This window comes from Oreochromis niloticus, linkage group LG11 (assembly GCF_001858045.2).
Source record: "Oreochromis niloticus isolate F11D_XX linkage group LG11, O_niloticus_UMD_NMBU, whole genome shotgun sequence".
Classification (NCBI taxonomy): domain Eukaryota; kingdom Metazoa; phylum Chordata; class Actinopteri; order Cichliformes; family Cichlidae; genus Oreochromis; species Oreochromis niloticus.
In genome coordinates this window covers 1996164-2013187 of record NC_031976.2, presented here as the reverse complement: position 1 = coordinate 2013187, position 17024 = coordinate 1996164, and the positions used below count along the sequence as shown (strand labels likewise).

At 42.9% G+C, this 17024-nt stretch overlaps 1 protein-coding gene across 2 annotated transcripts in view; it reads right to left on the bottom strand.

Moving 5' to 3' along the window:
• enpp2 (ectonucleotide pyrophosphatase/phosphodiesterase 2) overlaps positions 1-17024 on the bottom strand; it is a 48410-nt gene that overhangs the window by 28523 nt on the left and 2863 nt on the right. For both annotated transcript variants that reach the window (XM_013268386.3, XM_005472366.4), the window contains exons 3-9: positions 13645-13800; positions 10868-10993; positions 5201-5261; positions 4997-5094; positions 4766-4845; positions 3220-3339; positions 2767-2822 (exon numbers count right to left, since the gene is read on the bottom strand). In XM_013268386.3, the coding sequence (XP_013123840.1) occupies positions 2767-2822; positions 3220-3339; positions 4766-4845; positions 4997-5094; positions 5201-5261; positions 10868-10993; positions 13645-13800 (697 nt within the window). The remainder of the gene's footprint in view (positions 1-2766; positions 2823-3219; positions 3340-4765; positions 4846-4996; positions 5095-5200; positions 5262-10867; positions 10994-13644; positions 13801-17024) is intronic.

The following is a 17024-nucleotide window of genomic DNA, read 5'->3' as shown; positions in this document are numbered from 1 at the left end:
TGAGGTCATTTACACACATTAACACTGAGCATGTTTATTTAAACTCTGCAGACTTTCACTGAGCAGGTAAGGACAGCGTGATACAAGCTCAATATTATTTGGTACCCACAGATGCAAACAACACACTAAATGACTTGAACTGTAGAGAATCATTCTTAATGTTCTTAGTTGTTCCTGAACTGAAGCTCAGCTTAACACAAACCTTTTTACAGGGTGAAAAGTTCAAAAATATCAAAATCGTATTTTTGCAAAAGTGAGCGGCCAGCAGTTTTCTCTAATCATAGTAAATGGGCGGGTCCTTTCTACTCAATTTGAGCACCAAGAGCGCTCATTTACACACACTTACCTGAGCCTACACAAAGCATCAGCAAACGGACTGGACGGGGATCAATCCACCGACCTTCACATTTTAGACGACCTGCTCTATGAGCTGAAACACAGCCACCCATAATTATGGCATCTTAAGCTATATAAAGATGTTCCTGTGTGGTTGGTGAAAGCTACAGCTGCATTACAGGCTGGACCTTACAGTGTTACACTTCAATGTGGTTTAAAAACAGACCATCTACATTACTATTGTCTAAAAGGCTGCTGGGATCTTGGTGATTTGAAACCAGGGTGGATGTGTGTGGGTGGGTCTGACTGAGAAGCCAAGGCTAGGAATCATTTTTGACTGAAATAAAACTGAGATTTACTGAGTAAATATTATTATACTCATCAAGACTTGATCTGACAGACCATCAACTCAAGAAAGAATTTACTAAGGCCACAGATCAGGAGAACTGAGGGAGCCATAGAGTTCTGTTCAGTCGAACTTCTTTTTACACCAGAGGCGTCGCCTCCTACTGGCCATTAGAAAGACTGCAGGTTAAAACATTTTGTTGTAAAGATGGAGGTATTGGCATGTATCGCCCAACAAATTATCTGACCATTATGCTGTACAGGCGGTGGGACACTAGGTGGCTATAGACAGGCATACAGTGCCCATAGGAAATGTCATTGGGAGGTTGGAGAAGAACTCCAGGACATGAAGGAGTGTTTCCAACAGACAAACTCTTCTCCTTTTCCAGAAACTAATCTCCCTTTGTTACATCTCACCAAACATTTACTAAAACTGCCGCATGGCTGCAAACCACAAAAAAAATAAGATCAGATTATTAAAAACAAAAGAAAAGTGTAACCACGCAGTGCCCGGGACATTTTAAGAAGTGCAATTAATAAGTGTGGACCATCCATCCATCCATCCATCCATTCGCTTCCGCTTATCCTTTCCAGGGTTGCGGGGGGCGCTGGAGCCTATCCCAGCTGTCATAGGGCGAAAGGCGGGGTACACCCTGGACAGGTCGCCAGTCTGTCGCAGGGCCAACACACAGGGACAGACTACCATTCACACTCACATTCACTCGCACATTCACACCTAGTGACAATTTGGATTATCCAATTAACCTATCCCCTCAAACTGCATGTCTTTGGACGGTGGGAGGAAGCCAGAGTACCCGGAGGGAACCCACGCAAACACGGGGACAACATGCAAACTCCACACAGAAAGACCCTGGCCTGATGGTGGAATTGAACTCAGGACCTTCTTGCTGTGCGGCAACAGTGCTAACCACCGTGCGGACCATTGAGTAAAATCAAACAGAAAAAGATAACATATAATATAATTTGGTTTAAAAAAGACCCATTATCAAAATGAAACACATATTAGAATCTCCATTTCCTTTGCATATTTCCTTTGCATAAGGTTGATGAGTTTTGTCCCGTCTAAAGGCAACAATACAAGATTTTACAGTTTAAATGATGGAACTGGAAAATCAGCCTTTAAATGGATTATCTCTGACCTATCAGAGCTGTACAGACAGTTTTTTACAACAGACTTACCACCAGACACAAAGTTACAAGTCAGTGATACAGAGATTTAGTGTTTGTGGGAGCCGAAGATACTTTAGCAGCTTAGATATTAGAAAATCAGCAATGTAGTACCTCTCTAGATATCCATCACCTTGACCTTGAGCACAGAGTGAGTGAAGAACCGTGAGCTGATCATTGTGTGCACATGTGTTTCACTCAAATTTGACCAATACTGTAGGAGGATTAGCGATTCTTGTAAAACCGAAGAAGTGCCTGTAAAATGCTAAATATGAAGCTGACCTTGGTCACAGTTTGAGTGAAGACAACCAAGGTGATCACTGAAGCTAAGTTAGACTAAATTCTGATCAATACTGTAGGAAGAGCTGCATTTCTCGTGAGCTATGGAGACACAGACATTCATATCAAACACACATCAAGTATTAAAAACAATTAGCAAAATTGCTAAACCGAAGTCAGCTGGTAACTTTTCACATGGATCAACAAACAGAGACCGAATATTTTCCAAAGGAAGTCCTGACATTCCACCCACGGCTTTTATCAACCAACAATTTCATGGTGATGTTACAGTGTCTGTGTGTGTGTGTCTGTGTGTGTGTGTCAGTGTGTGTGTCTGTGTGTGTGTGTCTGTGTGTGTGTCTGTGTGTGTGTCTGTGTGTGTGTGTGTCTGTGTGTGTGTGTGTGTGTGTGTGTGTGTGTCTGTGTGTGTGGGTGTGTGTCTGTGTGTGTCTGTGTGTGTGTGTGTTTGTCTGTGTGTGTGTGTGTGGGTGTGTGTGTGTCTGTGTGTGGGTGTGTGTGTGTCTGTGTTTGTCTGTGTGTCTGTGTGTCTGTGTTTGTCTGTGTGTCTGTGTCTGTGTGTGTGGGTGTGTGTGTGTCTGTGTGTGTGTGCAGACTTACACAGGCCAGAAGAAGGTAGCAGCCTTCACTCCTTGTCTGAGTGCTGTGATCCAGATCTAAACAAACAAAGGTCTCAGTATTTTATCAGGCCAACATGGATTATTAGGATACTGCTGTAACACAAACAGTAACATGAGTGTGAGGAAACCAAGCTCATGGTGTACAATAAACTGCAGCACTGAAGGCGATCCCAGTGTGTGAAGACACCGGCTTCTATTAGTCCACCTGACACTAACGCCTGTACAACAGATTGCTGACGCTCATCAATTATTTTTAAATATGCTAACAGTCTAGTGTTAGGAATGCTCCTTATCAACACTGTGTTTTAAATCCTAGCTCATGTTTGAGTAAATCTACCACTGCAGTGATTCCAGTCACTCCAGCCTCTGCTCTGATTGATTGTTGTAGTCGACTCTAAAAGAAAAGCTCTTGCTGTTTCCTGGCAGTACTTACTGGCTGTCCTCCCCACCAGCGGTGATTGAGCTTCTCTCGGCCTCTCAGGGTGAAGGTTGCATCAAACCCTGGGTCATACATGGTGTTTCCAACGATGCCATGAGACTCTGGGTAAAGCCCCTTGGACAGAATCAAACCATTATGTTTTGGTCAGTAATGTTTGTTGTCTCACGGTAAATAAGAGGAAGCCTCAAAATCCTGCCTTATCCAAACCTCAGGCTTTGTCTCGAATTTCAGCAGTGATGTTGTTCCAAAGGCATCACACAGAGCACAAAAAACATTGCATTTGAACCCAAAGACCTCTCCAAAAACAGCTCATCTACAGGCTGGCCTGTAAATTTAACGTCTATAGCAACACATAGTCACTTACATATTTATGTAAAGATCAGGACACAATTATAACCCCCCTTTGAAATGTAAAATCTGTCTGAAAATGCATTTTTAACGGAGCAAGGATAACAAAAAAAAAGAAATTAGTTTAGACCTAAGAAAAGAATTGTTGATGTTCACAAATCAGGAGATGGATGTACAAAGTTAGCACAGCGTTTCCAAGTGTCACAACCTGGAGTGAGGACTATCATTGAGAAAGACGGTACAGAAGAAGCCTGACAGAGGTGGGAGGTGAAACATTTCAAAGGCTGAGAGATGTGTCTAAAGACCCCGGAGCAACTGGCAATAAACTAATGAACGAGTTAGCCATGTGAGGAAGTGCAGTCTCAAAGAAGACTATCCTCAAAGAAGACTGCAAGGCTGCAGACCAAGGAAAACCTAAGCCAGACTGAAGTATGCCAAGAACAACCTGGAAAAAGATTATGCCTGCTGGAAGTGCATTCTTTGGTCAGATGAGACAAAACTAGAGGACTTAGGTCAAAGAGACGCTGCCCAAGTTTAAAGAAAGAAGGGAGAGACGTGAAAGCCAAAGAAACCGTCTCCACAGTGAAACACGGTGGTGGGAGTATCATGCTTCAGTGTGTCTGGAACTGGTAATCTGGTCAAGGTGGAAGGAGCCAAGATGAAAGAAGGATTTGTGAAGACTTTACACAAAATGTCAAGCAGCCAGTGACAAAACTGGATCTGGGTCTTTATATTGTTTTCCAACACGACAGGGACTTGAAACATACGTCGCTCCTGGTAACAAAGTAGCTCCCTAAGACCAAAGTGAATGTTGCTGATTGGACTGCACAAGTAAAATAATGTAAGCATGCAAAATAAAAGTAGGACGTTTGGATACGTTGTGATAAACAATCTTTGCTCTGTTTAAAAGCACTTAGGGAATACATTAAAAAAATGACATATTCATAGACTGCAGCCGGATCCATGAGAACATCACCAAAGAGCTTTATGCATTTGTCACAATTACATTATTAATCATAAATAAACACAAATAATTTGTCAAAAAGTTGAGTTTATTTCTGCTACTACAGTCTTGTGGCACTTCTTACTTTGCTGAAATGAACATGTAATCTTTGTGGAACAGACACATTTTTATTACAACAACCCAGTGACAGTGACAGGAGCACAGAAACACGAGTGTGCCATGACTTACTGTAGCCAGCGAGTAGAGGTTGGGGAAGGTTTTCGTGGGGTAAACAGGTCTCATGTACGGTGCATGGGTTCCACACGTTCCTCAAAAGGACACAGCAAAACAATTTCTTAGACTACGGCAGAAGCACAGCCTGCCAGAGCTCATGGCTTCATTAGTGTCACGTTCAGTTCCTAACAGGAAACTGTTCACTCCTCATTTCAGAACCAAAAGCTCATTTTTTACAGGACTTACTGAGCTTCTCAATGTGGGGGATGACAGTGTTCCCTCTCTTCACATACGAAGCTCTAAATCCATCCACGGACAGGATGATGAGCGGCGGACGCACAAACCTGCATGTGCATGGGAGAATTTTTTTAAATGCATGAACTCAGACGTGGTCAACCAAGTTCAACCCTGCTACCCTCCTGTTTCTTTACTGCTAAGATTTCAACATACCCAGCAGGACATTCAGGAGCCTTGATCTCCTCACAGTCATCCTGCAGCCACGAGGTGTCTCCTGAGGGAACGTGATGAGAGACTTAACATGAGCTTTTGTTATGCTTGTATGGAAAAGTGGGAACCAGTGGTTGGTTGTCATATTTTCTCACAAACTGTATGCTTCCTAGTTGTACTTCTACTTGAGTATTTCCACTGTATACTATTTTTTTCTCCTCCAGTACATCTAAGGACATTGAGAATCTTAAATACATTTATTTATCAGCTGACCTCTGAAAGGAAAAACAGATTCAGGTCTTAAATATAATACCAATGTACAAAGTACCAATCACAAGTCCTTCTCTAACAAAGTCCTTTTGATCCTAAATAAATTTAGCTTATAATACTGGACCTAGAATTTTAAATGCTGTATTATTATTTACACTTTTTAAAATTTCATGCGCTTTTATGGATCATTAAATTTAAACAGGCTGAACCACAGAAACAAACACAAATAAATTAGTTACCAAATATTACACCCAGTAACTACCAGGTAAAACTGTGAACAGTGAACTGAAGGTAAAGGAACTCGCTGATATGTTGGTGTCCTTGATTATGTTCTGTTGTGGTCATGGACAGCTGGGGAAAAGATGGCAGAGCAAGCATTTAATAAGTGTTATAGTACGAAACTAACTTATCTTAAAATTCCATCAGTATCATAGCACAGTTTGCCATTCTGAGTCATTTTGACCCAGCATTTTGATTTTCTTGTGTTTTGGTGTCATTTTGGTTAATGTTTTAGCTTCATTAGTAGTCGTAAGTTTAGTCTGTTTTGTGTTATATGTATTCTCTGTTTAGAATCAGAATCAGAATCAGAAAGGGTTTTATTGCCAAATGTTGAGCAGGTTTACAACATTAGGAAATTGCTACGGTACTTAGTGCAAACATACTGTCATATAACGCTTAAATTGACATAAAAATAAGAATTAAAGAATTAAAAGTGCTAAGTAGTAGGCGAGAGGTTCTGGTGCGAATGGACCGGAGCCTCCTGCCTGAGAGGAGCAGGTCAAACAGACTGTGTCCAGGGTGAGAAGGGTCAGCTGTGATCCGAGCTGCACGCCCCAGTGTCCTGGAGGTGTACAGGTCCTGCAGAGATGGGAGTCTGCAGCCAATCACCTTCTCAGCAGAGCGCACAACACGCTGCAGTCTCTGTTTGTCCCTGATAGCGGCTCCAGCGTACCACACGGTGATGGAGGAGGTGAGGATGGACTCGATGATTGCAGTGTAGAATTGCATCATCGTCCGTGTTGGCAGGTTGAATTTCTTCAGCTGCCTCAGGAAGTACATCCTGTGCTGGGCTTTCTTTATGATGGAGGTGATGGTGGGCTCCCACTTCAGGTCCTGGGTGATGGTGGTACCCAGGAAGCGGAATGAGTCCACAGAGGTGATGAGGGTGTCAGTCAGGATGATGGGGGGAGTGGGGCTGTGTGCTTCCTGAAGTCCACAATAATCTCCACTGTCTTCTGGGCGTTCAGCACCAGGTTGTTGTGGCTGCACCAGGACACCAGACGTTCAACCTCCTTCCTGTAGGCAGACTCATCCCCATCCGAGATGAGTCCAATAACAGTGGTGTCATCTGCAAACTTGATTAGCTTGACAGACTGGTGGGTGGAGGTGCAGCAGTTGGTGTACAGGGAGAAGAGCAGAGGAGAAAGAACACAGCCCTGAGGGGAGCCGGTGCTGATGGTCCGGGAGTCCGAGACATTCTTTCCCAGCCTCACATGCTGCTTCCTGTCCGTCAGGAAGTCAGTGATCCACCGGCAGATGGGATCAGGCACATTCATCTGGGAAAGCTTGCCTTGGAGATGGTCTGGAAGGATGGTGTTGAAGGCAGAGCTGAAGTCCACAAACAGGATCCTGGCGTAGGTTCCTGGGGAGTCCAGATGCTGCAGGATGAAGTGTAGAGCCATGTTGATTTAGTTTCTTGTCCATTAGGTTTCCCTTGTATCTCTGTCCACTGTGTCCCTCTCTGTGTGTTTGTGTTTATGTGTGTGTGTGTGTTCATGTTTATCCAGCCCATCATGTCTCTCACCCTGTCATTTGCTCCCTCTCTCTCTCTCTCTGTGTCTCATCTCCCTTAACTATTTCAGCGTCCCCCCTCGTTGTCTCCTCCTGTTATCTCCCTGGTCCATCTCGTTTCCCTGAGCGTGCTTTCCTCCTGGCTCCTGTGTCATGTTGTGTGAATTAGTCTGTGTCTTAGTACTTCCTGTTTTACTTTGATAGTTTCCTGTCTGGTTCAGTTTTGTTTCCCCCTGTCTCGTTAGCAGTGTTGCCAACTTAGCGACTTTGTTGCTATATTTAATCGAGTTTTCAGACCCCTTAGCGACTTTTTTTTCTAAAAAGCGACTAGCGACAAATCTGGCGATTTTTTCTGGTATTATTGGAGACTTATTTATGACGACTTTTTGATGTGAAAACGCGTATCGCTCTTACTCTCAACAAGCAGCGGTGCTGCCGTGGGCACCTCGCTCGTGCCAAAGCGCTCACAGGCGGAGGATAGTCCTCCCCCAGCTGCTATCAGGGCAGGAGACGTTCACATCTATGCGTCCAAACGGCCAATGAATCGCGCATGAGCGAAGCCGCTGCTGCCGCACTGACTGTTACGCAGTCAGATATTCTTTTACTCTTATGCTGTTTTGTGGATCACAAGGTTTAAAACTACTAATTAACACACACACACATACACACACACACACACACACACACAGTAACTCCACCAGAGTGCCAATTTCGGGTCACTTTTGCCGGTCCAAGCCCGGGTAAAGGAGCAGGGTTGGAATTGTGACATTAAAAAACAATAATTGCTAAAAGAAATTTAATTTGTAGTTCTAAATAAATTCTAACTGCATTTAGGACGTTTTTTACTCACTTTATGTCTCTTCCACGATATTATTTCTCTCTCCAACAACGTAGGTTACAATTACATTAGTGTGACCAATTATGCAAATTAGGCGATGACGTCATTTAGCGACTTCTAGTGACTTTTAGGACAACCAATAGCGATTTTCCTTACTGAGGAGTTGGCAACGCTGCTCATTAGTTGGATCACGTTCAGCTGTGTTCCCTCCTGTGGTTTGTTCCCGTGTTTGCCCTTCTGTGTCTCCCTTGGTCCTGCGTCGCGATCTCCCTCATGGCCGTGTGTTTCTCCGTGTGTTTAGTTTAGTTTTGTATGTCTGCAATAAAGCTGTGTCTGCGAGTCTGCGTTTGGGTCCATCCTGCCTGCTTCACACAGTTAATGTGGTTTTGACAGTTAAATCGGCATAACTGACTGTTCATACCTCGAAGCACACATTTTTACTCGTGCTTTCAGCGTTAATCTCATTAAAATGAGGTTGACGCCATAACAGCATTAATGCGGCAAATCTCTGTTAGCGAGTTAGCGCGGATTGCCTTCTGGGTGGGGCTGGACGGCACTAACGAGCTAACTGCGCTAACGCGTTGATGCTGTGCAGGCCCACACACGGCGCGATCCGCGCTAACTTGCTAACGGAGATTTGACGCATTAATGCGGTTATGGTGTTAACGTAATTTTAACGAAATTAACGTTGACAGCACTCATTTTTACATTTTTCTGTGTATGAAGACATACAAAAAAGCTCTTTCTAAAATCATATAGTTTGTCCTTGGCATTGGGTTGGGTGCTAAGTTATCAACTAATGATAACATGCTTGGTTGAAAACTGCATTAATAAATGAAAGACATACCATAGACAGTAACAAACATGGACATGTGGTTATATAGAAGTCTACAGGAAGTCTATGGCTTTCTTTACAGTTTAGCCAGTAAGTGAGCAGCTTCAGTTTGACTGCACCTTGTTTTTTTTTAATTGTTTTTTTAAAACCAAGATGGTGTCGGCAAATGTTTAGCTCAAGCTTCAGACTGGGACTACAGAAACGAGTGGATGATAGTAACTCCTAGAAACAGACTGACTTTAAAGTAAAAGTTGTGGCTTTTGAAATGTGTTCACAGCAGTGCTGAGATGTAGCGTTGAAGGCTAACACTCCCTGTTTCTGATTTGCATTGCACTTCATCAATTCAGGTTTTGCTTGACTAACTACAGCTCAGCTCATAGTTAGCAAGTGTCTTAGCCATCTGCGAGTGACCAAAGCAATCACAAAGAAGTTTTTGGTGTAACTGATTTCACCTGGTGACAGCTAGCAACCTCCAGGAATCCCTTATCAAACAGTCAGAGAATACTCATTTTTCAGATGGTTGTCGACTGGTTACTTCATACAACAATTAATCATGTATACGTGGAGGGATTAACATTCTGCACGCTGCTTACCTTCAATGGACTGTTCAAAGTATTATCTATTGTAAACTCTCAGCTCTCACTGTGTGTGTATGAGTGAGATACACATACACAGCTGGGTAACCACTGCAATCCAACATCTTATTCTACCCAAATCAGCAGGAAAGGAATACACAGAAACATTCCACATGTCTGTCCTCAGTGACTGTTGGAGCGAACGGTGCATAAAATCAGCTAAATGCTTAACTGAGCAGTGAGGTACTGGTGCCTAATGGAATTATTTGCATAATAATAATGCTAATAAATAACTATGAGTCGCTGTATCTCCATCGGCTGACGGTTGAGATCTGGTGAGTGACCAATACCCTGCAGCTACAGTGTGTTTTTTGTGTGTTGAGCACTTACAGTTTCGGGATGCAGCTTTAGTTGACTTACAAAGTTAGCGCTCCAACTTTGTCACTTCTGGCATCCATTAGAATAGAATAGAATAGAATAGAATTCAACTTTATTGTCATTGCACATGTCACAGGTACAGGGCAACGAAATGCAGTTTGCATTAAGCTAAATATATGCTTCAGAATCTGAGGCCACAGACCAGCGGGTGACATCACAGTGGCTACTTTCATCTTTTATACAGTACTCATGAGTCATTCCTCATTTCTTAAAATTTGCTTTACAAAAGACAGACTTTCTTGTTTGTTGAATCACTCAACACTGATTACGACTCATTCAAATATAAAAAAGCACCAAACTCAAGGGATGAAGCACTGTTGTGTCTACTCAGACAACTTGGCAAAGAACCAGTTTTAAATCGTATCTTGTTGTTAGCGGTTAGTTGGATATGTATTTATTCCCATTTCTTTAGTTGAATCTATGATAACACAGTCAGGCATAAAATGGTACTTTTGCACCAACAAGGTCAAAACGTGGCATATCTCAGCACGGTCTGCGACTGACACAGTGGCAGATGAAAAGTTTCTGAACATCATGTCCTTAAGAAACAGAATCAAACCCAACAAAGACCTGACACAGGACCTGAAAAATGCATGTGGCCCCAGTTAAAATGCCCCAGTATGGATTTTAAAGCCAGTAATTCTGACCATAAATGACCTGCTTTTTTTGGCCAACACCAATAGAAAAACAAATGATGTTAATAATTTGAAATGTAGTATTTTTTAAACTCCAGTCTTTAAAAAGCTTTCCAGATCCCCAATACTGATACTATGTTCATATTTTCTTACACATGTAACACATACACATGCACTTATGTAAAGTGAGACCCAGACATCGTCCTCATTACAAAGCAGGGTTGGAATAATTAATAATGGGAAATTCTCTGAACATTTAAAGACAGGAGGTCAGGTGGAGTTGCAAACCTTTGCACAGCTTCTTGTAGCTGGTACAACAGTCTCCTCTGGCCAGACAGTCATCAGAGCAGTGGCAGGCACGCTGTTCATTCCGAGTCTCCCCGCACCGATCCTTACTGCATTCATAACCGCCCTCTGTATACAAGAAGAACATAACAACAATTATGTTCACACATGAATCAATGAGGTTTAAAATTCCAAAACTTTCTATGTGCACAGCTAAGCTGAAAGGTTAGTGCTGAAACCACAGAGGTGAAAAATGAAAGCTGAGACATTAATGTGACAGCGGTTTGGCTGCAGACTGAGTGGGAAGCAGCATGCGAGCAACAATGGTGATGCGGTCTGTGTTTGAACATTCCTCAGGCTGAAAAACATCCAAAGAAGGATTTGACAGAGTCAGGAAAAAGACGCAGGCGCGACCAGAAAAACAAGTAAATTATCGTTTTCAGGCACTGGGAGGTTACTGGTGGTGAGGCGGTGGTGAGCCAAAGACCACCAGGCTGAAGGAGTGGACATAAAATCAGACCACCAGCAGCAGAGGGAAAATGTTGACAGAGAGGGAGAGAGGCAGAGGGGGGAGTGCCAACAAACAGCTCAATCAAAAAGTAAGAAACCTGCTCAGAATTTTGTCGTTAAGCCTATGACTCATTCCCAGCTCAGACAACGGAGCTGCACAGAGCCACAGTCAGCCTTACAAAAATATATCATTTGTAAGCTTGATTATAGCAGGCGGTATCCACATAATAAGAATTCAAACTCATTACTGTTCAAGAAATATCTGTAGGTTAGATCCAACTTAGATAAACCGTCACTGTTGGGAATAACATAAAGTAAGATGCCAGAATAATCAGGATCTGGCTAACTTTGTGTGTAATTCCAGAGATTAAAATCAGCTAAATGTACTTTATCAGATACATCTTTGTGTAGACTTTAGTAGCTGGCTGAGGTGGAGCTGGAACATGACATGTATAGCATGTATGTGTTTGATGGGGGGCTGTCCTGTATTTTGATTTGATTTAAACAGATCGTTTCGTGTGATTCACATTTCAAACTGGTCCTTTTCTATCAGACACTGGGTCTCGGTGTACAGTCCATACACTGTCTGCAATAAGATGCTTTAGCACCTGCCCCTTTAAGCCAGTTGTCCTCTGACTGGCTGCCTCTCACAAACAAAAGGTTTAAATGGTACAGGGATGGGATTGTAAACCAGCTGCCCGCCTGAGGTGACCATATCAGAGAAATGTAGGGTGGCTGTAGGTCAGGTGGTGGAGCAGGTCACCTACTAACCAGATGATTAGTGGTTCGATCCCAGTCTGCTCCAGTCAGTATGCCAAGTACCCTTGGACAAGATACTAACCCGCGTGTGTGCGTGTGTCAATGTAAGATAGCATGCACTTAGAAACAGTGTACAAAAAAGTGTTTGTCAGTGCTTCGAGTGCTCACATAGAGTAGAAAAGTGCTGCATAAGAACAAGTCCATTTACCAAATCCCCTCTTAATGATGTCAACCAGACGCGTATACCTGAGTTTTCATCTAAAACCCGAGCAGTTATTTCACAGGAGGCAGAGCAGGTCATCTTCTAAGGAAGATGAATTCAACTCACGAAGGTTGGTAGTTTGATCCCTGGCTACTCCATTCTGCATGCCCAATATCTATGGGCGAGATAGTATCCCCAGTATGAGTGTGTGTGTGAACGTTAGATAGAAAGTGCTTACATAGCAGAAGCACAGAAAAAAGTGCCATGTGTATAAATGGATGATTGAGGCAAGTTGTACAAGTGCTTTGAGTAGAAAGGTGCTATAAAAGAACCAGTCCATTTACAGGGACGGCCTCATTATAAAGTCTCTCCATTTAATACGAGCATCCACTACTGTTACAGAATACTATAATGGACTGCATGCTGCAACGCTACAGCATCAGTGTTGCAGCACATATTATAGCTGTATTATTGTAGGGTCTACCTTACAATATAAAGTGCCTTGAGGCGACTGTTGTTGTGATTTGGCGCTGTCTAAATAAAGTTGAAATGAATCTATCCTATTAAATGTCATGGAGGCGAGAGGCAGGGTACACCTGGACTCAAACCTAGCACCTTTTTGCTGTGAGGCAACAGTTCAAACCACATAATCTAGCCCTATACATCATTTGTGATTAATCACAGTTTGCAGAAAACTGCAAATGAGAGAAACATACAGCATCTATTTTTGAAATGAGGGGAACAAACAAAGCTAGGTTTGCTTTTTGTCTCTGTATTGTCACATAGATGATGAATGTGTGTGGTGTCATGTTCATATGTTTAGGTAAGTCTAAAATTAGGTTTGAGCCAAATGTGAAAGGAGTTCAGACGCATGCAGGTCAGCTGCATTACTCTGAAACTGACAGAAGTGCAGCCGGTCAGTCCAAACTGCAACGCGAGCACAGGCTGACCTGTCTACATGAAACGTCGAGTCTCAAAAACACAAGAAGGACATCGTGTTACATGTTGGAACAAAATTCTCATCCACCTGATGGATGTTAAAAGCAGGTCTCCGAGGATTTCCTCCAGCTTAATGAGTGACTGTTTGATTTGGCCTCTCCACCCTGACCTGCAGGGGTAGGTGCAAGCTCAAGGGAAAGACAACCCGGCGAATATCTCTCAGCTGAACAGCGATGCTTTAATGTTTTTTAGCCCTTCGTTGCCCAGATTTGGAGGAATTACCTCACATATTAGTTTTTTATTACAAGAAAACACAAATTAGGACCAACACATTGTTAGTGGTGTCTAAAGTCGAGTTTCATAAGCATACCTGTGCGTAGGCAGAGCTGGTCAAAGTCTGAGCAGCAGCCATTGTAGGTTTTACACAGGTTGTCGCAGCGACAGTTTGGCGGCTCCAACTCAACCAGCTCGAAACACCTGTTTCTGCAGGAGCCAGAGGTCGGCACGTAGTGAGACGCAGAGCGAGCTGGGGATGGAAGAAACAGAGGTTCTAATGGGTCTTTAAAAAATGGTTCAAAACTACACAAAAGAGCACACCAATACTGCTGAGCTGTGCAGCGATGTAGATGCAGTGACCACAGGCATGTGACTGTGAAGGATCGGTGGTTCGTTTGACGGTTGAAGACAGCTCCATAAACAGATCACTAGTCATTCTGCCACATGCAAGATATTCTTCACTGCTGTGGCTGTTTTCTGGAGAAACACCTGAGCTGTTCAGTTTTAGCACCCAGTGCTGCCCACCAACTCCACATCTCTTTACATGTGAGGTTTAGAGCATTAGCTGGAGGGACAATAAATCAAAGACACTGTCCAACGACTGAATGAAAAGCTGCACTGTTCACATGTCTTTGAAAGGAAATAATAACTCATACCAACTGTGACAAAAGCTCAGTTTGTGTCATGTGCCAAACTCAACAGTTACTGAGCTTTAACTCTTCTCCTGGGACCCCAAACTACGCTCACGTTGTCTCACTGCGGGAACTCTCAGTGTGTAAGACACAATCATGCTTTTGTCCTCCATATATCCAAAGGAACATGGCCTATTTTGGCTCCTCAGGCCTAACTGAAGACATCCTCAAGATCTGAGAGTGAGACAGAGTGAAGCTATTGCTAAACAACATGCTCCTTGTGCAGCAAAAAAACAGTTTTCCTTGCAGAAAGTGCTTCAGGATGCCAGCACAAGCTTTTCAGCCCGTGGATATATATGTATGTGTATTTTTGTGACTACATGTGACTATGCATATGTACTCTGGGCGAAGGAGCTGAGGTGTTGCACTTTAATTATTTATGGTCCCTAGCCAGTTGGCAGGGACCTGGCAGTGTCTCTGTGTGTGTGTGTGTCAGTGCAGTAAAGCCTGAATAGCTCCTTTGCTATAAGACTACGGCCTACTCTGTAGCAGTGGACTATAGGTCAAAGGTGAAGTCTTTTATTTTATCACAGCACAGTGAGTGTGGTTTCCTCACGTCTCTTTACACTAACATCAGGAGAAAATGAGGAGAAATGAAGACTTCCTCAGAGCCCATAAAACCTGTCGACTGTGCATGCACTCGACTATTAACTGAAAGTTTAACACTAAGCTCAAGTTTCCCCAAGAGACTGCCACTGTCATGGTCCATTTTCACGCCTGCACTGCAGACCTGAACTTTACTAACAATTGCCTAATGGGACTGAACGTGAGAAGGAAGGACGCAGTCTAACTGGACATTAAAGGGTGTTTAATCTGCCAGCTCCCTTGGAAAAAGTCCCCGAGGTGTCCAGTTGCATCATTGTAGGAACAAGAGCAGGTAATTGTCTGGTGAGGTCATACAGCACACTTGTCTAAAAGTCTTTCCACTAGTGTGCTGTATCTGAGTCAGGTCAACGCCGGATAATTCGACCTGATTCTCCACGTGTTTCATGGAGTTCATTTGTAAAAACAGCTCAACACTCACTGTTTAACGGGGGACAGCGTCTGAGAAAGCAAAATCAGCAGCGCAGTTTTGTCAGGTTCGGTTACGACGTATCTAAGCTGTAAATTTAAGTATAGAAGATATGGAAGATGGATGTTTCTGCTTTTTAGCTCGTTTTGAAGCTTCCCACCAGCTTTCCATCTTGGTTTCAAGAAAACTGATTTGTCAGAAAGAGCTAGTCCTGACTGTGAAACTGCTTCCTCATTGGCTATCAACTTGTCAGTCAATAAGCATATCAAGAATAATCGTCCTTTTTGAAACATTGTATGAACAAGATTTACAAAACAGCTTTATTTTTTATTCAATATAACCCAAAACGAGTGACTGAGTCCATGAACTCATGAAGAAAGTGATCGCAGAGGTCAAATCAGAGAGCTGTTTTCTCATAGACTTGTATAGGGCCAGTAATCTTTTAGCAACCACAACTATCGCCATCTGGTGGGCTTTAGATAAAATGCATGTTTAAGGCACTGCTTATTTATTTTCTACGGCAGTGTTTCCCAACCACTGTGCCAGAAATGATCAGGTGTGCCATGGAAGATCATCTGGTTCCACCTGATTAGGACTCTAAGCGATCGGCGTGAGTAACGGGCAGAACCATCACATTCTCTTCCACTAGAGGGCAGTACAACTACCTGCTCTAATTCAATCTGTTGCCAACTGCCAGTAAAACAGAAGAAGACGAAGAAGAAATTACTCAAATTCATGCTGTGAGATGACGCAGCCATAATAGCAACAGATAAATGTCTGAAAATAAAAAGTAGTCAGTCTGACCTGGTCCTGGAGACCCAGATGAAGGCCCTAGCATGACAGTGGTCAGAAGAAAGCACAACAGGTATACTGGGGACAAACTGAGCCAATTCCACTGTACCTCGTGCACAAAAAATGATCAATATGCTTTGTGTGACATTTTTGTTTGGTGGTGTGCCGTGTGATTTTTCTAATGTGAAATATGTGCTGTGGCTCCAAAAGGTTGGGAAACACTGCTCTTTGGATTTAGCACAGAAGCATTAATCCACTGTATGAGGATATGAGGAGGAGATGCTAGCAGCTGGTGATGTGCCACTCAAAAGTAAACACTGAGCATTGCTGGAACACGTGGTAGTGGTGTTCATGTGTCAGGATGACAGGAAATTGCTGGAAATTGTCTTTACATGGTGGTAAAGGAGGGCTAGACCCAAGTTACAACATCTCAGGTAGAAAATTTCAGTTTTACCATGTGACAACAGTGTGTAGACTCCTTAGGTCCTCAGGTGTCTACACACTGTTGTCACATAATAACTTTGTCACGAGCCATTCCTCAGGCTTAGGAGTTACAAGGTTAAGTCACTTTAGTCATTTTTCTTCAAGTGTCAAGCAGCTCTGCTGTACTTCTACTTTTTTACTGTTTTTACTCGGGGTACTTTATGTGTGATCGACACTGTGTAACGCTGCTGCCTGCCAGCTGCAATCACTGATAAAATATTGCTATTTTTTTGTGTTTTTAGTGTCATAAATACTATTACCACAAATTTCCTTAAGAATATGGTGACATATTTGAGGCTATGTTGCCAACCCCCAGATTATACTGAACAATCATGTATTCAGAATGAAGATTCTGAAGTGTGATGGAAAAACTGTTCATTAGGAGACTGGAAAGGCAAATAGAGATCATAAAACGAGCCACAGTTCCTTCCAGATCCACATGAACAGAGTGAACAAATTCAATTTTTAATTTCTTCATAACATGCGGCCAATAAA